The 26,190-nt window shown below is 58.2% G+C and overlaps 1 protein-coding gene across 2 annotated transcripts in view; it reads right to left on the reverse strand.

The window, feature by feature from the left end:
- The window catches only part of LOC149990072 (E3 ubiquitin-protein ligase PDZRN3-like), a 109,031-nt gene that overhangs the window by 16,868 nt on the left and 65,973 nt on the right, over positions 1-26,190 (reverse strand). The window contains exon 1 of one of the 2 annotated variants that reach the window (XM_090265672.1): positions 11,832-11,900. The exons of the other annotated variant lie outside the window; for it this stretch is intronic. Coding sequence (XP_090121798.1) covers positions 11,832-11,900 — 69 coding nt within the window. Of the gene's footprint in view, positions 1-11,831; positions 11,901-26,190 lie in introns of those variants that run through there. 2 annotated transcript variants of the gene reach the window in all.

The raw sequence follows: 26,190 nt of genomic DNA on the forward strand, positions 1-26,190 counted from the left end.
CATGGCGGGGCGGTAAGACCAGGGTTTCACACACAACTGTCTTCACGGTTCCTCCTTCGAGAAAACACTGAAAGGCCACAAAGGAATTCTTCCCAGTTTTCCAAACCAACTGACCATCCTGCCCCGTCCTGCTCGGAGCCTGGACGCCGAGGCCTTGGACAAGGCAATGAGGAGGGGGTGGGGGTGGTCAGAAGCCACCTGGAGGCGTGTGAAGTCCTTGCGGAGGCAGAACTACCTGAGCCGAATTCCCCACCAACGCGTGGCCGCAAGGGCCACACAACCCAGGAACTTACAACGCGCTGGTACACCTGTCCCTTAGGAGAGGAGGGCGAGGCCACGGCCGGCCGGCCACACTGCGCCCCTGCCCTTGGCAGTCACAGGGGACAGCGCGCAGCAGAGGCGGCTTCACCTGCAGGAGCTTGGACGCGAGGCCTTTCGATGGGTCCCCAGACACGCCCAGCCGGTGCTTCCGCTTCTATTTATAACCCCAGGCCTGTTGCCACAGGGAGCCTCCAGGCGTCTCCGCTGGGAACCTCCTGGTCGCGGCTCCACCAGCCACCCTGGGGGCCTCGTTCTGCACCACAGTTAGGTCTCGAAAACAGCGCTGGAGGCCACGTCAGCTGCCTGGACACCAAGCAGCCTTCCTGCGTCCCCTCGGCCAACAGAGCTCGAATTTCGAGGCCTCCACCCCACGGGAGCACTCCCCGGGGACCCCTGAGGTGTGGACCTGGCGGCTCGGCAGGCCTGGTGGCCCCGCTCCAGCTGCCCGGGGCTGGGTGCAGGCCGTGCCCGCAGGCGCTTCAGGGAGCCTGTCAGGGAGCTCTGAGGCTCTGTCCCTCCTCAAAGCAGGACACCAGGCAGGGACGGCCCTTCCCGCTCTGGGCAGAGCGCCTGCTTGTGCAGCCTGAGCTCCTGGGCGTCCCCAGATCCTGTTGGGAGCCAGTCCTGATGCTAAATAAACGCCCTGAGGAGGACAGAGCAAAAACACGCAGAAACACAGAGCAGAAACACGCAGAAACACACAAACACACAGAGCAGAAACATGCAGAAACATACAGAAACACAAAGCAGAAACATGCAGAGCGGAAACACGCAGAAACACACAAACACACAGCAGAAACACTCAGAAACATACAGAAACACACAAAGCAGAAACACACAGAGCGGAAACATGCAGAAACACACAGAGCAGAAACACGCAGAAACGCACAGAGCAGAAACACGCACAAACACACAGAGCAGAAACACGCACAAACATACAGAAACACACAAAGCAGAAACACACAGAGTGGAAACACGCAGAAACACACAGAGCAGAAACATGCAGAAACGCACAGAGCAGAAACATGCAGAAACACGCAGAGCAGAAACACGCAGAGCGGAAACACGCAGAGCAGAGACATGCGGAGCTGGAGTCTTTGTTGATACCATGGAGCAAACGAACCTCAGAGCCTCTGACCCCCAAACTCTTGGCATAACCGTAGTTATAGCCCTTACACTCCAGGACCTTTTCACTTGGGGCTTAACTACCTGCCGCCCAAACACCCAGCAGGTATAAACATCACACCCGCGCGCGCACACACACACGCACACACGCGGTCGCGTGAGGAGGAGCGAACTCCCAGTTGTGCACTGAGTCGCTGAAAGGGCTTTTGTGATTGGGGGGCACGTCTCCATCAGCGCTTTTCATAGAGAAGTGAGGGTCGTGCTTGCTTCCCTGGAGCACAACCTGGACCCCCGGAGCGGATGTCGAAGCGGAGCCCAGAAAAGGAAAGGAAGGGCGCCCCAGGCTGGGCCATGGGGGGGTGGAGGGGGTCACAGGGCGAACAGCTGCCCTGCCCCGATGCTCCCAAACACGGAAGCAGGGGGCTTTCTGAACTGCACACGGTGGGCGCCATTCCGAGGGGCTGATGCAGACACGCCCACAGCACCCCGCGCCGCAGCCGCAGAGGGGAGGTGGGGACGCAGGCCGACCCCCAGATGCCCGCGCAGCCCCCACCACCCCGGCCAGGCCCTCCAAACCGCCTCTCTCAGCACTGTGCCCAAGGGGACAGTTTCGGCAGCCCAACACCACATGTTAAATCACACACAAACAAGCCGCTCCACACACCAGGGGACTGCCTTGTCTGTCACAGCCAGGGATGGTGGCCACAGGGACCCCAGCTTGGGAACGGGCCACAGTTGCGGTCCTGCCTCTGGGCTTTGGGCAGTTTAACTCTTCCGAGTCTCATTTCCTCATCTACAACATACACATGTAATTGGCATGTTGGGGTCTTAGGAAGTTCAATGAGATATCCTACATATTAAACCAAACACGCAAATAACAAGAATCCATAAGAAACCAGTGCTGATGGGGATCCGATACCAGGACAGTCACACTTCCCAGGAAACATCACCTAGAAATCAAAGCAGCAGCAGGAGCCCAGGTGGCGGCCGGCAGGCGCACGTGAACGAGGAAGGGCCCCCTGCCCCTCTTGCGTCCCCGCTGCTGCCGGCACCTGCAGGCGCCCTGCCAGTCTTTGATTCCAGGGGCGCTTCGGGGGTGGCAGCAGATGGAATTCACAGGCCTGCAGACCTGCACACAAGCTCTCGACAAGGCATTTCAGGGATCATTATGTTCTCGTAACAGACGGTGAGATGAGGCGGGAGTTGACTAACCTAGATGACCCATTTTTGCAGCCAAATTTGTTTTGAATTACCTTGTGCCCATAACACTTATCACACTGTCATCGCGCAATCACATCCCCGAGAGGCTCAGGGAGGCAATGACTCACCGCCGGCTGCAGGGAGTGGCAACCTGCCCCCCGGGACGCCACGCTCAATGCGACGTGATGGCCGCAATCACAGACAGAACGCTCACCCAGGGACGTGCAGCCGGACAAATTAAACATCATTAACTCGCCCAACTGAGCAGATTGCTTTTCCAACAGTTTATGCGACTCTAAAGCCGAGCAAATGGAATGTTCTGGAACAAGAAGTGCTGATTGCACACTTTATCTTTATTATGAATTAAATGCGTAAGTTGTTCACCTAAGGCTCCGGCTGCCCCCTGGGGACTTCGGTGCAGTTAGGGAGAAAATCCCATCAGTGCGTCTCTGCACAAACAGCACCGCTGCCGCTGGCAGGACGCTACGGGATCTTAAAGAGGCCCCTTATCGGAAGGTCTCCCAAGACAAGACAGCTGTGCTGAGGGCGTGGGGTGCGTCCTCCCTGCTGCCCCATCAGCCTGGGGGCCGCGCCTGCAGCTGCCCGCACGACACTCGTGGCTGCGTTTTCCAGGACGCGGCACCGATGCCCAGCTGGGGGTAAACTCGCTGACGGCCCACTGGCCCACACTCCGGTCACCCTGTAGTTGCTGCGGCTCTGTACACGTGCTCCCCTCCTCGCTGACGACGTGCCGCTGGGAAGACTTTCCCGGGCAAGAACGAGGCCGCCGCACTGTGGGCAGCAGTTTGCGGGAGCAGCGAGTGCAGGACGGGCGTGGCCGAGGCGGCCGGGCGGCGCTCAGACCTCACGCGCGGCGGCACGAACCCAGCGCGGAGCCCAGGAGCGGCGTGGCCTCCACTGTCCACCTGCCCGGTGAAGCTGCTGCCTGTAGCGTCTGTCACCTTACGAAACAGGAGCCCAGAACCTAGGCAGCTCTCTGGGACTTGTGCGCAAGCAGTTGGGGATCTAGTTTGATGCCGTATTTGGAAAAGGCAGTCCATCCTCTCTCCAAACTGAAAAACTGCCACCTTTTTAGGGGAAGAGTTTGGTGTCAGGATCAGCACCACGTGGTCACCTCTGTTTCTACGGCATGTGCCAGTGACCCGTGCAATGTGCTCATGCGGCTCAAAATTCAGCCTGAAGGGTTCATTTACTTAAATACAGGGGCAGGGATTTCATTCTGTAAAATATCACACCTATGCTAGAAGTTAGATTCCCCTGGACGCAAGAGACGCTAATAAACCATAGGCTGAAAAGTAGATGGTTTAAGCCCAGATGCAGGCTGGATTTAAAAAATTCTCAGAGTGACATCAGCACGATGGGGACATAGTGGCTCCTGCCTTCGCCCCCCAACCCCATGCGAACAGGTGCTAACAACCCCTCCAGGACAGGACCCGCTGAGAGGACCCCAGGGCATGGGGTGAGGCGGTGTGCTGGGCAGAGACGGTGGCACTGGACGGCGAGAGAAGCTGTCGACTGTGACATACTGCCCCTCCCCTGGGGCAGCTGCACGCTGGGGACAGGTGTCCTCTGAGTCTCTGGTCCCTCCTTTGGGGAGAGAGAACCCAGGGGAGACAACCAGCACCCCGGCATCGAGGCTCACTTTGTGGGTACCCCCACTCTGATTTCAAACCACAGGACTGTAGGGGCGTCTGTGGGCTCGGCCACCAGGAACCTGATGGGGATGGCGGAGGGGCTTTTTGCAGCGACGGCCACACACCTGTGCACACGGCGGTCACGGCTGCAGGACCTGGCGGCCAGCCCAGCCCCAGGCTCCGCCCACCTGCAGGAGCAGGTCAGATGACATCTGGTCAGGACACGCGTGGGGTGTTAGCCCCTCTGTCTGTCCCACCAGGGCACCTCACCACAGCTCACGGGGGGCTGTGCAGCCCACGCAGCCGCCAGTGGCACCTGAAGAGGGCATGGCCCCTGGCTAACCTGTTCCTGAGCAAAACCAGTGGCCTTGCCAGAGCTGGGCCGTCTGCGCTCGTTTGACCCGACTTGGGTGGAGGGTCCCCATGTGCTGCCTGCCGGGCTGGGGCGGCTGAGCTGGGACCTGTCCGCCACTGAGTATAGCACCCAGTCCCCACCATCTGGTGACTCTGACCAGAGAGTCAGTCAGAGCCTGTCCTACCCTCACTTGAGGGGTGGGGACCAGGCCAGCAGTCCCAGCCAACAGTGCTCAGCCAGGGCCACGTCCCTGTCCCCCCCCCAGCCCCAGAGCTCTGACGGTTCCCTCACCCAACTACAGACAGCAGCCGGAGGCCCCCTGCACACGGGTGTCACCGGCAGACACGCCCAGAAGCCCACACTGAGCAGACCGGCGAACTACAATGACCAAAGCAAACCTGGAAAGTCCGGAAGACTCTGAAGTAGGAAAAAAATGGCCTTACCTCTTGCCTTCAAGGTATTTAAAGGGCTTTAAACTATGACCATGTTATAAAATAATGGATTCTTGCATGTGTGGGGATTAAATCCTGGGAAATAAAAATGGCAGAATAATGACAAGTTTTAGCGCATAAGAGGCCAGAGTTGAGTCTGTTGAACTGAACAGAAATAAAAGATACAATTAAAGGTGGTCGTGGAACTACAAGCTGCGTTAAAACGCGACAAGCTTCACGTGGATGTGATTTAAGTGACAAAGGCTGGGAACAGGAAGACAAGTGACAAAGCAACGCCCTTGTCAGAGCGGCCTCTGAGCCTTTCCGTGCCTCAGCCTCCTCGACTGGGGCGGAGCCGCAGATGGCGCCGGCACTGACGACGATGACGGTGGCGGTGGTGACTTTCAATGCAGGAATGTCACTGCGCTGGCTCCTGGAGCCCTCCTTGACTATTTCAGACGACCCACTACCTGATGGCCTTACAGGACGCAAGTCCAGAACCTCCTGCTTATACGACTGTCACGTGGTAGGAACAGGCACTGTGTCCCCAAAACCTCTCACATCCTGGGGACACTCAGGTTAAAGCTGCTTGACTTCAGTTTCCCAGGTTAGTGACATGAAAGCATCCCATCAGGGGCAGGGGTCCTCAAACGTCCCCTGAGCCTCAGGGCCAGCAGGGGACAGACAGGAGGTGGGCCCTCCGCTGGAGCCACCTGGAGACACTTTGTTTATTCACAAAATAACCTCGAGCACATGCCAGCGAAGTGAACCCCAGAACACCCCAGTGGGGGGCCGGCCGACGCACCGGTCCCGCCTCTGCTGTCGGGTCCTCACGGAGCTGACGGGGCTGCTCTGGCATCTGTGGGCGCAGCGCTGGCCTGGGCGCTCCAGTCCCGGGGACGGAGAAGAACCGGCAGCATCTTCCGAGATGCTCTATTAGACATGGGTAGAATGTGCTAGAAACCTACCAGAAGCAAATCATCTGGGAAGGAAGTAATGGACCAGACAAACACTTGCTAATGCAATTAGACATGGGAAAAGGTACGGCTTTCCAGAGAGGGGGTAGGGAGGCAGCGCGCGCGTGTGTGGTTCTGATTCCCTCAACCTTAAGGCCAGATCAAGAATGAAACGCAATTTCTAAAGGCTCACGTGTCCAGTGGGCAGAGGGATCCGACCAGGGGGCTATTTATGTCCAGGTGCGTCTGCAAGGCCAGCACGCGTGCCCAGCCAGGTGGACGGCGCTGGCGGCTGTGTTTCAGCAAAACGGCGCGTGGCCCTGAGCAAAGACACGCGGCCGCTGGCGGCAAAACCTCGGGACCGTCTCAGAGGGCGGCCGGGGGAGCAGCGTCACCTCCAGCAGCTGCAGGCGTCAGTAAGGGTTTTTTCCCTGCTTGGTTCGGGTTAAGGATTTTTCCTCCCACATCGTTTCTGAGCTGAGACAGAAACCAGGAGCTTCTCTTCGACCTCACGGCATCGCGCGCGTGGGGGGCTCGCGGGAGGCTGTTCTGCAGCGGTAACACCGGCCGTGGGTCCGGAGGACACAGGCCGCCGCCCTCGGCTTCGTGCAGGAGCTGTGGGGCTGCTTCTTAGCTACGGGAGCACGGACCTCAAGCCTGGGCATTTCCTCGCCCTGCTCAGCAGCTCCTCGTGGGAGGACGACGCCCGTCATTTCAGCGCCTCCCCCAACGCTCCGTCTTCTGTATGAGTCGCTGCGCAGAGACGTTTCATCTTTCAAACTGTTCTCAGCAGCTCTCCGCGGTGGGTGTGTGTCAGGCTCAGGACCCGACGGAGCGTGTTGGACAGGTGCACACTCACGTGCTGGCAATGACATGCTATTCCAGACGTCTGGGACGCCCGCCCTGCCCCCTCGCAGGTGCCCCCACCCTCGCCCTTGGCAGCAGCCTCCGCAGGGCTGGTCCCGGTGCTTTCGCCTGCGTCCCTCCCCCTCGGGTGGTGCCCATGGCAAGGACGACCCCCCTCATCAGCTCTGCGACCAGGGCAGCACCGCCAGCCCCCCACCCCCTGTACACGGCGCGTGTTCCCTACATAACATGTTAAGCAGGTGACGGGATCTGAGCATTTCCTCAGACGCGTATGCCCGCCTCTCACGTCATTTTGGGGAGGCCTCGGCCTTACGTGCTTGTCTTGAAATCCCTGTTGCCCACTGATGCTGCAAAGGGAATGACTCGGCAACAGCAGCACCAGCGATGTCCACGCGAGCTGGCCTCCCGGGCCACTCCCATCACGTCACCCTTCTCCCCAGGGACCTTCGACCCACAACGGTGACCTCTTTGACCGGCTCTTGAGCCTGGCTGCCCCCACCTCCTGCAGGAACGCCAGCTGTCCCCTCGGACCCGCAGCCGCACCGGCTTTCTTTATAACATGCAGCAGTTAACACGGCACCGCGTGGGGCATCGTGGGAGCCTGAGCGGGCGTGTGGCGCTCTGGCCTCCGTCCAGGGAAAAGCAGGAGAGCACCTGTCCGGCCGCCAAGGTTCTCTTCTTAGAGGACAGACAGGCAGGAGGAGGCGGCAGCCTGGGTCCAACCCGACGCCATTCCTTCCACTGCTTCAGCAGCAGGAACGTGGTTTATCTTCCGCCGTTAACCGAAGGGCAAGCAACAGGCAGAGACAGGGAAACGCCCCCACCGAGAAAGCGCCGTTCTCAGCCCCAGGCAGGCGCCGTATCAGGAACTCGGCCCGAGTGTGGCCTGGCAGGAGGAGACGCGCTTTTCCCCGACCCCGGCCCGGCCTGCACTCACTCGGGGTGAAAAGCCGCTTCTAAAACCAAGCTTTCAGAACAGACAGTAGTTGAAACAAACACTCTCCTACTCGCCAGGGAACGAAACCAGGCCCAGTGCTGCTGTGCAGGGGTCAGGTTCACGCCCCTCCGACTGCCTGTCGTGGGCTCTGTCCACACGTATCGCCCCCACAGCTGCTTTGCTCTAAAGCAGTCGGCTCCTCTGAGTATTGCAGGGAGCTAATTGAACATGAAAATAGGATTGTATACAGTTAAGCTTCCAGAACGTTCCTTAGACCTGATTCTGATTAGCATTTACTAGAGACATCTGTGTTTTCCCAGCCAACTGGCTAATGGATGTTGCAAAGGTCGCAAATACACACACCTATTGTTTTCTGGCCAGTGACAGTCCTGGGGCCACATACTTGTCTTTCAAACCAACGGGAAGTGGCATAAAAAGGCACAAATTACTCTCAGAGCATGATTTCTATCTACACCGAAGGGCATAAGGACACACGCCCTTCCTCAGATCATCCACCCTTAGAACTGCCTGGGAGCGCAGGGGGAGCTCCGGGCTCTCGGAGCTTTCTGTGTTTGCCCCCTACTCTGTTCCCAGTCCCGAGGGACCGAGTGGCTCCCTAGGAGCCCCTCTCATTGCCAGAGAACAGACCTGCGCACCCTGAGGCTGACGCACGTGCCAAGCAGCCCTTGGCTCTGTTTGAAAATGTGGGGTTTTCACATGAGCCTCCCAGAGCAAGAGCAAATGTTTAAAATTAACCTGCATTTCACATAATGTTGGTGATATATGCATCGACTTGGATGAAAATGATTTGCACGAGAGAATAATTCTCGGAGTTTGGGATCATAGCAGACAGAACTCCCGGCCCCAGTTAGAATTGCTCTGTGTTTCAGTTTCTTCATTTCTGAAAGGGGGGTGACACCACCCACCTCTTGGCGCTGCGGTGAGGGGAAGTGCCTGGGGGCCGCTGGTAGGTGCTCCGTAAATAACATCGCGGTTGCTGCGGTGAGTGTCACTGCCGGTGAGTCGGTCTCCCTCGCCATCGGGACACCTGCACGCAGGCTTTAGGGAGCACACTACTACAGTTTTGAGCTTGAATCCTAAATCCTAACCAGAATTATTTCCCGTTGCCTAATCAAACTAGCTGAGCCACTAATCTCCAAGAGTCTCTGGGTGACCTTAGAAGGGGTAGAGGGAATGTATGATACTGGCTGGTGTGTGTCCTCTTTCCCAGCCTCGGCCCCTGTCTGCAGGCCCTGCTCGAAGCACCCACAGAGGGGCTGTCCCCGGGGTGTGAAAGGACACAGCGGGTTGGGGCTGGAGCCCGGTCTGCAGTGAGGTACGGGCACCACGCCAAGAGAGACCTCCTGGCGCTGTGAACATGCCCTCCCGACCAGGTCACCAGCTTCAGCTAGATCCCAGCCACAGCCCGGAGCTGCTCGTGAGACCCCCTGGGCCAGCTCATTCACCTGAGCAGAAGTCTGCACCCTGAGGACCTTCCGAATTCCTCATCCTTTGGCTTTAACAATGCTGAGCCGAGTCACAAGACAGGCCACAGCTACAAAGCCCAAAGCAACTGCTAACTTAAAATGTAAACATCCAGGGGGTACAGACACAGCGGAGCTCTCAGGACAGGAGCTGCCACCAAAGCACAAAGAGCTGACCTTCGGCCCCAGGGCAGCAGGAGGCGGGGCTCCCCCCCCCAAGGGCCCCAGAAGTGTTCAGCCTGGCGCAGGCCACTGGTACGTGGGCACCCTTCGCGCAGCAGGCGACGTCCAGCGCTGTTGTTTTTCTAATGTGATTAAAGGTCCGAGGAGGTATGTGGGCAGCAGACGCAGAGCCGCTGTTTGGCATCATTAAGCTCACAGCGGCCCCCCAAAAGAAATCGTGGGCAGCCTGCCAAAGGCCCTAATGAAGAGCTGCTCTTTGAATTATCTGTGGATGTGGAAGGATCAAGTCTGAGCCCCAGAATATTTGATCTTCTTTGTGCCGCTGTTCAGAGGGCCTGCTGAAGCCAGACACGCCGGACCTTCTGGAGCTGTGATTTATGGAAACCTCCGTTTCTCTGCGCTAATAAGGCTTTGCATAATAAGAGTGGGAATGCGATGATGAAGTCCTGCAAGTGCTCGGTGGATTCCTTTATGCTACGGTTCAGGACCCCCAAACAACAGAGAAGGGGGATTCTACAGAGTGGTTGCAAGGTTACGGGTCCGAAAAGTAGCTTCAGTTTCCTGAAAATAAATCTGCACGGCTTTCTAAATTGCTGACAAAGTGTGTTCCAGATGGAAGTCATTCATCAGCGATTCACTACATGAGGCCGGGGCCAGATATATTTCCACATCAGTTCACCTGGTGAAGAACAAACAAACGGGGTCCAGACTTCCTCTGTTTGGGGGGCGGGGAGGAGCCCGCTAACAGGAGTGGCCCCAGGTTAGCAGGAGGGGTGCCCGGGCTGCCTTTGGGGGTTGCCCGTGCAGCTCCCACAGCCCCAGCCGCGGCCGGGAAGAGGGTTTTTGTGCACCGAGGGCTGAAGGGAAAAGCGGAGCTACGAACACTGCATTCTGCGCACTGTGCACCTGACACACGGCGCGAATTCTGCAACACAACTTGCTCTTCCTGCTTCACCCCTGAGGGTCTGGATGGGGCTCGCTGCACATGGCGCAGGGCAGCGTGGCTCATTAGGGCCGCAGCACCACCAGCGATCCCAGACAGCGTGGGGCGGACCCCTGCGCGCCCCGGACAGCTCCGGAGGGATGGGTCAGGTGGGGGCCTCCGCAGGATGCGGTGTTTTGTCAGACATGTGCCCTGCACACGTGGCGAGGGGCGCCAGCCCCGAGTGGTCTGTTCTGGCTGCCTCGCTCTGTGCCCAGGCGCGGAAAAGACCCCCCCTACCCCCTGTCATCTCCCCAGGGTCCCGGTCTCATTAGGGAGCGGCAGCCAGCTGGGTCTCGGGGTCTCTTTAGTGTTACGCGCCCCCTGGTGACGCGCGTGAAAATGACACCCAGTGGACCGCGGATGAAAGTCTCTTCTCACTTGTGCGGCCGGACCTTGAAGAATATATTAATATACTATTTATTGTGATAAATTAAGAACAAGAACCTTCTTTCTCACCATAACAACCTTATTCTAATAGTCTCATGTTAAAACACCTTTCTGACGGGATTATGACATTTTGAATACCGAAAAAAATTGGAAGACGTTAGAATAATTTAAGGGAAACCGCTTAACTGCCAAGTCAGGTTCCCGACAGCAGCGTGGAAACCTCCCAGCTCGGGCCGAGACTCGGATATTTAAAAAGAAAACACTCCGGGGGGGGTGAGGGATAAATGGTGATGGAGGAGACTTGCCTTGGGTGGTGCGCGCACGGCACAGTATACAGACGACGTGTTATAGAACTGTACCCCTAAAACCTCTATCAGGTTAGTAACCGATGTCACCCCAATAAAGTCAATGAAAATTTTAAAAAGATAAAAAGAAAACGAGTGCCAGAGATCACTTACCTGGGCTATACTTTAAGTGGCCCGTTCACGCTCACCTGAAATCTGACACCTGCTGTGCCGACAGCCCCCAAGGTCAGGCCACTGGACCAGGAGTTACTAACATCCCCGCACAGAGGCGCAGACGCGCGCGGAGCGGGAGCGAACCGCACGCCCGGCCATCGGGCTGCGCGCAGTGGGCGCCGCGCCGCTGCCTGTGGAGAGGGCGAGCGAGGAAGCGCCCGGCATCGCCCGCGCCGCGCAGGGGGCCCCCGCGCCTGCCCCGCTCTGGCCCTTCCTGAGACGCCCGCCGGACACTCCGGAGCTCGGGGGCGTGACGCCGTGACATCCGCTTAAACACTCAGACGCCGACCCGCCACTGGCGCGGGAAGGGCGGGCTTTACGAGAAAATACGCAGAGAAGCCAGGAAGGCTGCCCGCGCCCCGGGGTCGCCGACTCCTTCCCCGCGGGAGGGGGGCTCCCACCGCGCAGAACACGCGGCCACGGGTACCTGGCAAACTTCGTAGAGCAGCCGATACTGCTCCTCCGGCTTCTGCAGGCTGCACAGGCTGCAGCCCATGTTCGGGGACGCGCCAGCACCCGGGAGAGCAGCCCCTCCGCGTCCCGGGGCGCAGGGCCCTCGGGCGGCTGCGCTCCACAGGGGCCGCGCTGGGCTCCGCTCCGCGGGGCTGCAGAGCCCCCTCCCTCGCTCGCTCGCTCGCAGGCGCTCAGACAGACGCGCGCCGCTCCCTCCCGGACGCCCTCCCGCCGCTCCCTGGCGCTGCCTTGTGCGCGCGGCACACGTGTATATACTGCTGCTCATGCATATTAATCAGCGCCATTGACTATTCATAGCAGGCGACGGCACGGGAGCTGTAATTGCCAACCAGGACAGCTGAAATGCCTCTAATTAACGAGCCAGTGCTCCAGGGGTGGGAACAATGAAAGGCACTAACGTGGGGCAGTTACCGACCAAACCGCCAGGGCTGCTTTCTGAGAAGGCGTCTCAGCCGGGGACCCAGCCAAGCGGCAATTCTTTTCAACTGTATCCTAAGGTGTCTGGTGGTACAAAGTGCACCGAAGGCTGCAGATCATGACGGCATATAAACGGGTTTTATGCAATGCACATGTTTTGAGTAATGTTCATATGATGTTTAGTACTTTTTACTAAGTTGCAGGGAAAACGCCACGCATGTGAATGAAAATGTAAAAACTCAAAGGGTGAGACACACCTGTGCGGATGCAAAGGGACCAGGTTGCAGGGACGGGGCTGCCTAAGGTGAGCAATCAGGAGATCGTCACCAAAGTGCCTTTTCAGCTCCCAGAGCAGAAAGCAGTTCCTTAGGGGCTGCCAAGCAGATGGGGAGGGAGTGGCAGGGGGCAGCGGAGACGCCAGCTCCAGCCCCCCCCCCCCAGCCATGTGGGCACTGTGGACCTCATGGCCTGGCACTGAGGGGACCGTCACAGCCTCCAGACCCACATGTGGCAGCTGTGCCCTGCGTCCCAGGCCAAGAGGCAGGAGAGGCCACAGCTCGCAGAGGGTGGGCACTGTCCCCTATCATTCAAGCTTCTGCCCCCCGAGGGCAACAGTTTAAAAAGCATGTGGGTTTTTTTTCTTTTTTGAGCTCAGAGGGTTGGCTTTTATTCTCCATGAAGAGAGTTGGCACTAAAGGTAAAACAAAACAAAAACAAACAAAAAAACCCCTTCTTATAAATGATCCCCCCACAGCCCGAGGAAACAGGTGCACAGGTGCCTCCTCTTCACAGGCAGGGTTGACGGGTGAAGTCTCACAACTGCTTCCCCAGCCTTCAGCCCGTTCATGTCAGAAAGGGCCACCGGTCTCAGGAGGATGCCCACGTGCCCCGGAGGCATCACGGGGCCTGAAGCATAAAGCCACCTTTCAATGGGAGGCTGACGCCCTGCGACGGGATCAAACCCGTCCCAATAAAACCCCGAGTGGGTGGGTGGGCGGCCAGCAGACACATCTGGTCCCATTTCTCAGACAGCCTGGAGGCGCAGGGACTGGGCTGGGTCAGCGGGGGCGGTGGGGGGGGGCAGAGGGGGCAGCATCATGTCATCTCAGGCTGTCTCTGCTGTCACCTGGGCAGCAGCAGAGGGGGCAGGCTGTGCAGGGAGGGCCCAGTGGGTCCCCGAGCAAGTCACGGGCTCTTAGCGTCCTGATCTCCGAGGAGGAGGGTTGCAGTCGCTGGCAGGCAGAGCTGTGACATGGGACCCTCAGCTCCTCACGCCACACACAGGCCACACCTGTTCCCTGCCTGTCCTCAGCCCAGGCCATCCCTGCCCACGTCCACTGTCAGCTCGGCCCCCTGACGCCTCAGACTGCTGCTATCTCCTCCCTGTCGCCTGAGGATGTGCTGTTGCCCCCGCGGGCACCCCTCATCTGTCCGGGGCCTCCACGCCCGGGTGGCTGATCAGCACAAGAAAGAAACTGGCTCCGTTCCATTGCCTCCTTACACTGAGAGGGCAGCTCACCCCCAACGGAAACCGAGTTCTCCACCAGGAACTCTGGTCCTAGCCCGTCAGCGTCTCCTCACGCCCGCCCAGGGGCTCTGCTGTGGCCCCCATGGGACTGCCCCCCCATCACCCACCTCAGCGCAGGTGACCCTCCCGAGAAAAGCCGTGGCTGGCACTGTGCGAATCCAGTTCTCAACTGTGCAAATAAATCTCAGTGCTAGTCGCTCTGCCTGCCCCACCGTCCTGCGGAGGGACTCAGCTTCCTGAGGGCAGGCGGGCTCTGGCTGTCACCTGGTCTAGCCCTGGGACAGTGTCAGGGGACACCTGCCTGCTGGCTGAGTGAACAGGGGAGCCCGGCCCAGCATCTCACAAACTCCTGTCCCCACCTTCTGCCACGTCACGTCGTCCCAGCCTGTCCCAGCCTGTCCCAGCTCCTGGTGACAGCCAGCATCTCAAGATGGAGGGATTCAGACTGACGTGAAAATGTACCTATGGTTCCAATCGGTGTGTGGCCCTACCCCTGCCCTGTCCCGCCCCGCAGGCTGCACAGAAACGGATGCCTCTGCCCATGACCCTGGACTCTGTGCTCACAGGACGGCCTGCCAGACAGTGGCTCTGGCTGCGCTGCCTCTTCCCAGGCCGACAGGGGACCCTTCGGGAGACTCTCACACCTTTCCCCGACCTGCCCCTGGCTCCCGCTCACCGACACTTCCGGAGGGAGCATCTCATGGGCCTGCTGTCCTTTGTCACCTCAGCCTGTGAAGTGTGCTGAGCCCTCCTCCAAATGCGTTCCACTGGACAGATCTCCCCAGGCTGACAGGGGTCTGCCAACGCCCACAACTGAGAGCCTTTGAAAGCCGCCGACGCCAACCATCCAGGCAGGGAAACTGAGAGGTCATAGCGTCCACTCCACCGCCACCCACTCCAGAAATAATTACGCTGTGGAAAGGTCAGGCGTGTGCGCGAGGCCATGCAGTGATGGACGTGGCAACGGGACAGCAAGTGCCCCAGCGCCCAGACCCGGGTGCATGATTTTCCTAAACCTGCCCTGCCTTCCCCGCACGGTCTGACCCCGCTGCCCACTCCTCAATGCCTCCAACGCCCTCCTGGGAATACACTCCCGGTGTCCGCAGTCCTGCTGGCACCTGGGCTGGCCCTCGTCTTCCTCCTACCGTCTACACAGAAGCAGAGACGCACTCCGTGGCCTCCCAGCTGTATGCCGTGTCCAGCAAACACCGGCTTCCTCCGCCCGCCTGTCCCGTCTGTGAGCTCCGGTCAGCGGAGGCTCAACACATCAGAACTACCTCTGACGCCGCAAATGATCCCCCCTTTTGTCACCTTGCAGTGAGCACCGGTGTGTGGGGTTCAGAAAGATGGGGTGGAGTCGGGGCTGTGGCTCTGCCTCTGGAGCCTGTGACACTGAAGACCTGGCGGGTGCCTCCTGCCATCTCCTTGCCCACAGCCCACCGCACAGCGCCCCGCGCAGCGAGCACCCCAGTGGGAACAGCGGGTGTCGTGACGGCGTGAGCCACGCTGAGAGGCCTGCGGCCTGGGTTGCAAACATGCTTTTGGATTCAACAGGGAAAAGCTGCACTTTCCACTGTCCCGGTTTAGCTGGCAGTTCCCTTCTTGAATGGTTCTCCCCACAACACGGTCTCTCCTTCAGCGGAGAACGAGCTTCGGCGGCGGCCAGTGGCTGGCACGGAGCGCTGTGATCTGCGGCACCCCCAGAGGTCCTCCCCACACCCGCCCCCTCATGTCAGAGAAGCCACGGAAACACCTGCAGGGTAAGCCCACGCCTGCGCACCTGAGTCGGAGCAGGTGCCTTCCCAGTAAAACCAGTCACCATGACTACCAGCGCCCACTGCGATGAGGAGCCTCTGCTTCCTGGCCGCTGTGTGGTATGGGGGGCGCTGGGTCCTAAGGCTGATTTTCAGGGGCCTTGGAACCTCCAGTTCTGTGTGTCTGAGTTTCATCGGAAGCGTGGCCTTGGAGGAACAGGGAAGACATCCCGGGTAAGTCAAGCTTAGCTACTTTCATTTCACGGTGGGGCTAACAAGCGAAAGTACAAGTGACGGTGTCATCCGACCTGTCACAGAGGGACAGGAGGAGCGCAGACAGAAGGCAGCCAGAGCCCGGGGACCGGCAGGCTGTGGCATCTTCTAATTAACTAACTGAGCCCTGAAACCGTCAGGGCCGAGTGTCTGATTAAAATGCGCATCTGGTGCTGGACGCTGAGTGAGGTCCGCCCATCCATCTTTTAAAGACAGAGATGACAGCCTGCCTGGCAGCTGAGTCTGGGTGCTGCGTTCACGGGCAACTGAGGGTGCTCTCCCCTCAAAGGCCATGATCCAGCCCGCGACCAGGCCTCCACAGAGGCACCTGGATTTCTGTGTCATGACTGGACTTGGGTATTGAAAAAGTAATTATTTTCCTTTTCCTACCGGCAGCCACGCTGTTTGTCACACCCCGGGCCTCGCTGTTGAACACGAGGGCGGCGTCTGCAGGTGACACGGCAGTCGGTGACACAGCCAGGCTTTTAGGTGCGAACAACAGGACGTGAGCGTGTACCTCAGTGAAAGCGGCTGGGGTCGCGCGTGCGTCCCTCTGACAAGGGGCCCCTGCACTTTGATGCTCACGGCACAGGCTGCCCGAGAATGTCACCTTCTTCCTCCCGACATCGCGGGTGCCTCACGATGCACATTTTTGTGGAAAAGGCAGCTGCTTAAAAAATCAAACCGGCCCCCACCCCCGCCACGTGTGAGCTCAGTTCACACTCAACAGCACCAGCCACCGGCCACCCTGTGAGCCGCTCCTCGGGGACCGTGACAGGAGGGAGGGTCCTTCAGAGGCACCGAGGGGAAGCACCTTGAATGGCATTGGCTTTCGGAACACGGCCCACCAATGACCCCTCGACCTTACCTCTCGGGGCGGACGTCCGCCCCACAAAACTCCCTCCTGGACTGAGGGGCCTTGCGTCCCACAGACCGTCCCCACAGCGTTTCCCTTGGACCCCGTGGAGCTGACCGAGCATCTCCAAGCCCCTGCGAAACTTATGACTAAGCTTTTCCAACGTATAGTGAAAGCAGGTGACGGTTCTGTCGCCGCAGGGTTTGGGGCCACAGTTCCCACGCGCGCTGCAGACAAAAGGTGGGGACCGCGAGTCGAGCGGATCGAACGTGGAGGCCTCCCGGGGGGTCAGACAGCAACGATCTGGCTCACTTTCCTTCTTGGGGAGCAGCGGGAGAAGGGGCCGTGCCAGACACAACATCAACACACCTTCCATAAAGGACCAGGCCGCTCATAGTTCGTAACCATGTGCCTCCCACGTGACAGGTAGGGCTTTCCCGGCTGAGAACAAACTCACAGCCAAGCCAGTTCGGGGACCAAGTCAAATTCCAGGCGTTTCTGCATTTCTGCTAACAGAGAAGTGAAAAGTCTCTAAAGGCGGCCCAATTGTTCTGCCTGCGATGCACCCAGCTGTGAAAGGTTGGGACCCAGAAAGTAAGAGGGAGGGGCAGCGGGGACACCTGTCAGAACCTTAGTGCCTTCAGCGCTGAGCGAGGCCATTCACATGAACAGACAAAAATGTTTCCCACCCCCGATCACCTGCCCTGAAGGGCCGTCTGACACCCGGCACATTCACACAGGTCCCGTCTTCAGGTCTTCAGGGCCCAGCCTGCTCGGGGAGCCGAGTCCCCACCCAGCCTGGCCTGGCCCCTCCATGCCAGGAGGGATCCAAGTCCAAGGCCGGGAGGGGCTTCCTGTGTCACTTCAGATGCCACCAGTGCCGACCGGAGCCACAAGCACTGCTGCAGGCTCCAGGGTCCCTGGAACTGGCTGCCAGCCGCCGGCAATGAGGGAGCTAATGGTGTCTTTCAGGGCAAGTGTGGTGAACAATTAATTGCTCCCTAATTTTTACTGGTAATGGATGATGGGTGCAGTCAGTATTTGTGTTGTTGGGATTATGTGTGTGTGTGTGAGAGGGAGAGAGAGAGAGAGAGAGACGCAGACGCCCAGACCCGTCTGTCAGCCCGGGTGACCACTGCGAACCAGTGACCACAAACCACAAACGCGGAATGTGGTGACGTGAACTGTCTAAGGGGAGCCTACGTCGTGGATCAGAGACCACACTGAGTAACCCAACAGAGGCCAGAGTCTGTCACTGCGCTTCTGGCGCGAATGGGCTGAACAGGACACTAAAGAGTCAATAAATGGGAGGCAATTACCAAAGGCAACGGCTTCGGAGGGGCCGAGCTGCCCGCTGCCTGTCGAAATGCGACTCATTAGGTAAATGTCTTCCTTTGCACAGCCACCCGCTGGCTGATGCCAGGTAACCACTGGACGCTGCATGACGTCATCAGCCCCCGAGTCCCACAGACACCCCACTCCTGGTCACAGCTGGGCCACCACAGCTGTAGACAGAAACCGCTCAGGTCAGGTGCTGGGAGGTTAGCTGTCACACAGGTAACAGGGCTGCTGCTCAGCAGGAGCAGGGAATCCAGGGAAAGCCAGGAGAGCAGACAGTGGGCTCTGCTGCCCTGGGGTGCGGGCCAGGGAGCGGGCAGGTGGGTGCGTGGCAGACCACACAGGGGGCAAGCGGCCACGCGGCTACAGAAGGAGCACTGGTCTCCACCAGCTTCCCACAAACACGCGCTCCAGGTGGTGGAGGAGCACAACTACACAGACGCAGCCCATGTGGCAGGTGGGCGGGTGAGTGGGTGGGCAGGTGAGCAGGTGGGCAGGTGGGCAGATGAGCAGGTGGGCAGGTGGGCAGGTGGGCAGGTGAGTCGTGGGTCTCAAGTGGACGTGTACGGGGGGTGAGTTTGCATTTGAACAGCAAACATTGTTCTCTGCCACCAATGTGACCTCTATCACTTGCTATGTTCTCCGAGACACAACGGACTACCTGCCATGCAGAGGTCTGCGTGTAGGAACACACTGGGGGTGATTCCGCTTCGGCTGCGCCCCTCCCACTTCACCGCAGGCAGAGCCTGTACCGGCAGCTCCCAGCCCCCAGGCACCCAACGCCAGGTCCGGTCTTTCCAGTCTGTGCCCTGCTGGCTGGCGCCAGCCCCACGCCCACACAAGCCTTGAATCCAAAGCAGTCACACATCCCCTCGGCCTCCACAGGGGACTGCAGCGTGCTCGGCTTGCATTGACTCCTGTGCTGCCCCCGATGGCTGACACTTTACCAAGACGAGATGGTCGAATGATTTTCTAAGTTATTCATGAGGCGACAAGGGTGCCCACAAAGCCACCCTTCTTAAGAAACTCTCTGACTGGCTGCACGCATCTCTGAAAGTGTACACGTCCTTGTCCTTCTGCATAATTTACTGGGCAGATGTCACACATGCACGCGCTGCCGTCTGGCATGTGACATTTGTGCAGCGAGAAATGACACTGAACACAGACTATGAATAAGTGGACACTGAGCGGAGGGAGCAGCTGGGACAGGTCACCCCCCTGACCCCAGGCTCGGGCCAGGCCAGGCCCTGCAGCGTCCCTAGGAATGAACTAACTCCTCCACACGACCCTTTCCAACGCGTGTTAAGTATACATCAATCCACATGTAATTATGCATGTTCTACAACGACTTTATAGAGTTAACCATGTTGCTACTACAATAAAAAACACACTTTGAAAAACTCTCTTAAACTTCCCCAAAGAGAATGCCCGATTTCTACACGTGGGCGAACCTCACCGCTCTGCGGCCTCGGCGGACGGCGGGTCCCCGGCGGCCCGTGGAGCGTGGCTGCGTCCGCTCTGGTCTCTCCACGCCCGGGTCCCGCTCAGCACCTCTCATCCATCCCTGTCCAACATCGACAGGCCAGTCTCGGAGGGTCCGTGGTGGCCAAAGTAAACAGCCATTCTGAAACCTCTAGCGTGTTTTAAACCAACAACACCGTTGAAAGAATAAATTTCAAATGTTTTCATGGCAGAGGGTAACCAAGGCCTGTGGACGGTGCAGGTGCAAGTTATCATTAAATAGCCAGATCGCATCAGATCCCAGCAAGCCACTCTGGCCCAGGCCCCCTAGTCTACAATCAGCTGGAAAACAGACATAGATGACAGTGCCCCTCGGGCAAGACAGGAGTCTGGGCTCCGTGCCACACGCGGGCACGTGTGCTTCAGAAGAAGGTCATGCAAGCAGCTGAAATCGCCACTCAGACACAGGCCCCAGGGGCCTCGGCTGGACCCATGGGAGCCGGAGAATGAGAGAAGCTCAGAGCAGGCAGAGACGTCGGACTCTCCCCTCCAGCTGCGTCCCCACCAGCCCCAGGCCATGAGCAATGGCCCCCAACCCTCACCTGAGCGGGGAGGTGCCTTGCAACACCTCTGTGTCTCCAAACAAACGTCCCCTTGCAAGAGGTCATGGGAGGGGCCAGCGTGAGGGTCCAGGAGCTACGGATACCGAGCTCTGAGAAGGTCTCCACAGACCCTGACTCCAGACTCACCTCTTCTGTTTGCTTTGCCCAGGCTGTTACGCGAATTAATGCACATTAATTAAGAACACCGTCATTAAGTTGGGTGGAGTGGTATCTACCTATAAACGCTCAGGACCAAGCAGGCCAAGAATAACACTGACGGGGCCTGTGATGAAGATGTACCGTCACGTCAAGCAGAGGTGGCCGAAGGTGGTGCTGGTGCTACAGGGGCCCTGGAACAGGTGAGGGGGCCTGTGACACAGGTAACCAATGGGTGGGTGGGTGAATGAGTGCAGAACGTCCTGAGGCTGTTTACTTGAACCCCCGCTCTGTGATACGGGGCTACCAGCTGATTTTAGGGCTCTTCACTGTTATCAAGTGTTGTTATCACTGCTTTCAGTCTTGATAGTCTAGTCTGACGGACTCATCGTCCCTAGAAAGTGTGCCTTCAATCTCTGTATGTTCGGGGTCCTGGCTCACTTATCCAGGTGACCACCCCCTGCCCGAGCTGCTTGGGAACAGCCCCATCTTCCCGGTGGACCGAGCCCTTGTCACTTGGGAGTTCCACTCCCCACGTTCACACAATGTGTTTCAGTTTTTAGAGTTGGGACCGAAGCTGTTTCCATGTTGGGGAAAGAACAGCCGTGAGTAATGACCAAAGCCCGTGCGCAGACCCTCCTCCTCTGGGTGGGTAAGTGATACTCTGTCCCACGGAGGATGTCCCTCGGTTCTGGCAGCAGCTCCAGGAGGTACAATTGGTTGCCTAGGATCATCTTTCCAGTTTGTAAACAAGAAAGGGGAGGTGGAGAAGGTGGGGTAACCAACGGAGCCCCACACAGTGAGTGCTGGAACTAGGATTCAGCCTCGGCTCTCAGTGACATGTGACACCGTGTGGACGCGAGGACGTGGCCGCGTTCCCGCCCGGCGCCCATGGAGGCCGATGCGTCTGGGCGCCGGCCCACGCGCACACGGACAGCCCGCTCAGCAGCCCGCCTGGCACGGAGCCTGTCTCACCTGCACACAACTCAGTAAATGTTTTGTTCGGAGATGAAAGGGCCTCATTTGTTTCCAAAATCCCGAGAGGCAGGGACGCAATAAGCCCAGTTCACACGACAGTGGATCATTTTCTCCAGCACCGAGCAAATAAAAAGCATAAAACTGTACGGAGGTTCTTCCAACACGGACTCCAGAAAAGCGCAAATGTATGTTTTCCCCCCTCCCTTCCCCGGGCCCACCATCCTCGCCGGCCCCTGTGGAGTCCCCTGATGCTGCAGGGGCAGAGCACGCTCACTGGGGTCCTCCCACGGCCCTGCTCAAATGGGAGCGATGGCATTGGCACCGCAGCGGGAACGAGGCTCGTTCCTTAACGACGGAGCCCGCGGAGGAGGCGCAAATCGAAGTGAAGGACGGGTGCACACGGACACGGAGTCAGGATGCAAGTCCACTCCTGAGCACCGTCCACACCGCCTCCGCGTGGGCTCCCAGGGTGGCCGAGGGGCCGACAGCTCTGTGCCGTCACGGTGGCAACCCTGCCCCGGGCGGGGTAATTAAGTTCCGAAGGTGGCTCCTGCCAGAGCCGGCAAATACCTGCTGCTCAGCCCGACACCCGAGCAGCCTTCACCGCAGTGGCCAGGCTCCCTCTTCTAAGACGCGTCAGGGTTCCCATTTATAGACGAATCAAGGTTTGACACAAGTGAAAAAAAAGTCAACTCTGTTGGTAAAAAATGTTTTTTAACTACCTGCCTTAATTACTGCAAACATCTAAAATAAACGGCCCTATTTTCAAATTTGAAACAGATGCTGTTCACTGTTCCTTACAGAGAATAAATGGCCGGCAGGACGGAGACGCAGGCTGTTCACTGACCACGCCCCCTCGGACACCGGCCACCCGGGTGTCGCTTTCTGCTGCTGCGTGTGTCTGTGAACGGGTCCTTCTCCCCCGCGCACGTATTTTCCCACATTGCTTACAGTTAACGCACTTCCCTGCAAATCCCGTGCTTACCTGAGGCTGCGATGGCAACGAGGATCCACGGAGCCCCACCACGTGCCAGCCAGACGCCTGCGCGGGGCTCCCGTCCTGCACGCGTTAGGCACCCGCTCGCGTCCCCCGTTCACTCGCGGCAGTTAAACCATCTGCCCACGGCGGGTCCTTGCCTGTGGCCATCTGGGGTCACACCTGCCGCCTGCCCGCGGCCCCGCCCAAGCCCTCACGGCATGTCCCTTTCAAGTGGACAAGGTGGATGGCACTGTGTGTGGAAGACGGCAAAGTCCCTGCTTGTTAGGGTTCTCACACAGACATGGCGGGGCTGTTCTCTGCAGCTACGAGCTTCTTGGTTTAGACAGTGAACAGCAAAAGAAAACAAGGAAAATAATTCTGTCATTGAACAAATATCAGCTGGTAAGAGGAAGACGGTGGGGAAACCATGCTCTGGGGGACGTGCCCTCCCACCAGGTCCTCCTCCAGGGGGAGCTCTCCTTTCCGCCCTGACGCGTGGCGGTCACTGCAGTTCCAGCTGCTGGCCGGCCCCTCAGACGGAGGCGAGGCGGGGACCTGACGCATCAGCGCCGTCCACGGAAGTTGTAGGCTCCGGTGAATTAGGAGACTGACCAGCTACCCGGGGAGTGTGGCCCAATTCTTTCCCTTATTAACGATGTCACGTTTTCTAAACGAAAAGCTCAGCATTGAGGCTTTTCCTAGTAAGCTTTCTCACTCGGCCAAGAACGAAGAAGCAAGTGAACTAGGTGTTTTCACCTGGACAGTGAACTTGGCTCGCCCGCATGGATGAGGCATGAACACAGGGAAGCACGTGATGTTTATTATCACGGGTTATAACTGTGTCCCCGGGCCTCAGAATGACCAAATCGGCCGAGACCAGCACTGGGCCTCAGCTGGCCACAGGAGGAAGCTGTGGAACACTGAAGTCCTTTCATCTGTTTCGGTGAAAACAGCCACACGCGAAAAGAGCTACTGCTTCATTCCTCACGCCTCTGCTACATGCGTGTGTTGTTTTTAGCATTCCACAGGCCTTCTCAGCCAGTTTTGTAGATAATCCAGGAAGCTGTGTAAACTTAGGGTAGGTAGTGTGGATCTGGAGACCCCAGAAACCGTCAAAGGGGCCCCTGGACACCTCCCCCATTCCACTGGATGAACACCGGGAAGATCTGTGTCAGTGAGCATCTGAGGCACCCGCCACCGCAAAAGTAGCGATGCTACAAGCCGTCCGCTTCTTCCTTTGTCCGGAGACACCGTCTCCCATCCACACCCCCAACACAGAGTTCTTATGATAATGTATGAAAACATCCCAAATTTTTTACATGGATTATTGATTTGCATTTTCAAAGAGAGAGATGGGGACAATATTAAGTCGTCTGAATGGTTCTGTGGCCAGTGGATGGATCACATCACAGACATGTCAAATATGCCTGAAAAAGTACACACAACTGTGGCTACCCAGGCCCCCACAGCCCCCGGCTCCCCAGGACAGCAGCCCAGCATGGGGCGGCCAGAGAAACAGCCACGAGTCCCTCCGGCAGGGCCAGGGCCGGACAGAGCTGCCTTCAGTTGCCCGTTGTTTGTGTTTAGTGCCTGAGAAACTTTCCTTTTGCAAAATATCCATTCCAATAACATGAAGAACATGGTGCAGGATCCGGACTCCCCCAGAGGGCTCAGCCTAAACGCTGTGGTGGTGGTACCGCCACAGGGACCGGTGGTGACCGTGCACTTACAGTCTGATATGCCGGGAGTTTCTGTGGACACCAGGCAGGTTCACGTCCGGCCTCCCATGGACGGAACTGCACCTCAGGGAGAGAAACGCAGAACGGCTTGGAATATGTCCCTAAAACGAGATGGCTTTGAAATAAAAGATACTGAAGACTGTATTTGCCTGATTGTCAGTCAAGCTAATTATGCTTTGCTCTAAAGCTCTGTCTATTGGGCGAGAGGGCCAGGCAGCGCCTGCTGCTGGGACGTGTGACACACTCGGTCACAGCAGGAGGCTCCTGTAATTGGCGGCTTCATTTTCCCGACTGAAGGGCAGCTCTCCAGGAAGAAAACACAATGTTAACATGACTTTACAAATTTGACATACGGCAGCCTATCTGCAATGAGCAGCAAACTTCCGTCTCTCCCCAGCGCTTGTCCGTGGAAAGGACAGGAACACAGAGAGAGCAAGGCAGGAAATGGCCCCACAGCTCTCCCAGGGGGACGGCAATCTGTGGCCGTAAGAAAAAGACAGTTAGTAATACTCATAGGCCAGACACTCAGCACGGCTGAGCCCCAGAGACCGGAGAAATGACAACACACCTCCCCCAGGTCGCAGGGTTTCCTGAGCGATGTGTGAACGCGGCCGGCGAGGCTTCAGACCCTGCAGTGGCTCCCAGGGCGGTGCCCGTGGGGGCGGGGCTGGCCTCCAGGGTGCGTGATGGGGGCCGTCAGAGGTACGCCGGACCCAGAGATGTGCTCGGCCCTAGAGTGTCACATAGCTTGGATGTGAATCCAAAACCTTAATCTTGTCTAAAAGGCACAAAAACTGATTCTCCTCTCAGACGTCAGGATGGAGCAGCCCTGCAGACACCTTGACTCTGGGTCGGCGAGACACAGGGGGCTGGCTGGCCCCCGAGCTGAGCTGTGAGATTATACACCTGTGTTGATTCAAGCGCCCTTCTCACCCCTCACCCTCCAAAATACAGACAACTGGACGTTTCTTCCCTTGAGTCACTTGGAACCTATTTGGAAATGACGGTGATGAGGCCCGTCTGCGGGAAACCTGGGACGATGGCCGTGAACACGGGAGTGTGGCAAACCCATAACCTTTCCGCTGGGCTATGAATGGCAACCCAAGTTCCCCAGAATTGCCCTGCGGAGGTGCCCTGGCTGCAGGGACAGACAGCAAGCTGGTGTCCAGCACACACCAGCTCCGCGGCGGGCGGCGTCTTTGATCCCTGCAAACGCGCCCCTTCCCAAGCTCTCCGGCCACGCTGACGGATGCAGATGTGACGCTGGGACCTGGAGGCAGCGTTCTGGCTCTAACCTTGGCCCTGCTACCACCAGCCTCTTCCAGGTGGCACGTCACCTCAGAGCCTCGGTTTCTGAAGCTGTGAAATGGGCTGATCACGACTTCCCTCCTGGGAGCTGCTGTGGGAACTGGATAAGAAGGCCGTTTCCACTGCGGCTCCAGTCTGACTCCTGCATCGCGATTAGGATGATTCTCACGAAGCAGTGATTCCACCAAACATCCCAGGGACCTCAGATGCCCACCACGCGGGCAGCGTGCTCTGGCACCCCCTACCCTGCCCCCGCCGAGGGCTCTGAGTGACAGTCACGGTGCTGGGCATCCCTCGCTGTGCCGTCCCCGAGGATGTGGGCGCCAGGTTTGTGCAGCTGCCACGTATCACTGACAGCACCCCAGAGACACATTCTCATCAAAGGCCTATTGACTTAAGCCGCAGGGTTTTCTTCTTTCATAACATGAGAAAATATTGCTTCTGATTTAAATCATTTTCTCTGCAGGATGGAACTGAGAAGCCAAGTGCTCTTTCAGGCGCGCCTTCCTGCTGAGGCGGAGGCTCGGCCGGCCGCCCTCCTGGGCTCTGCGGGGCACCGAAGGCACCTGTGGCTTCTACGCTCAGTGCCAGGTACCCCGTCCCCCACCCCCGCTCTGTCAATGCAAAATGTCTCCAGATACCGCCCAGGGCCCCTGGGATGTGATGCGCTGAGCGTGTGCTGAAGAGATAGTCGGAGTGTTTAACGGACTCAGTTATGGCCGCCAGTTGTAAATAATTTAAGAAACATCGTTACATTTGTAATAGTGTCCCCATCAATCCAATAAACAGAATTTAAATGTCACAGTGAGAAAACTGCTCTGTAACCGCAAGGAGGCAAAGACGACATTATACGGCGCTGGGTAGAGCCCGCGCCGTGTGCTCAGCACCGCATGCGACCCTGCGTCTGAGCTTGACCCTCTGGT

Source organism: Furipterus horrens, unplaced genomic scaffold (assembly GCF_987537825.1).
Source record: "Furipterus horrens unplaced genomic scaffold, mFurHor1.1.pri manual_scaffold_29, whole genome shotgun sequence".
Taxonomy (NCBI): domain Eukaryota; kingdom Metazoa; phylum Chordata; class Mammalia; order Chiroptera; family Furipteridae; genus Furipterus; species Furipterus horrens.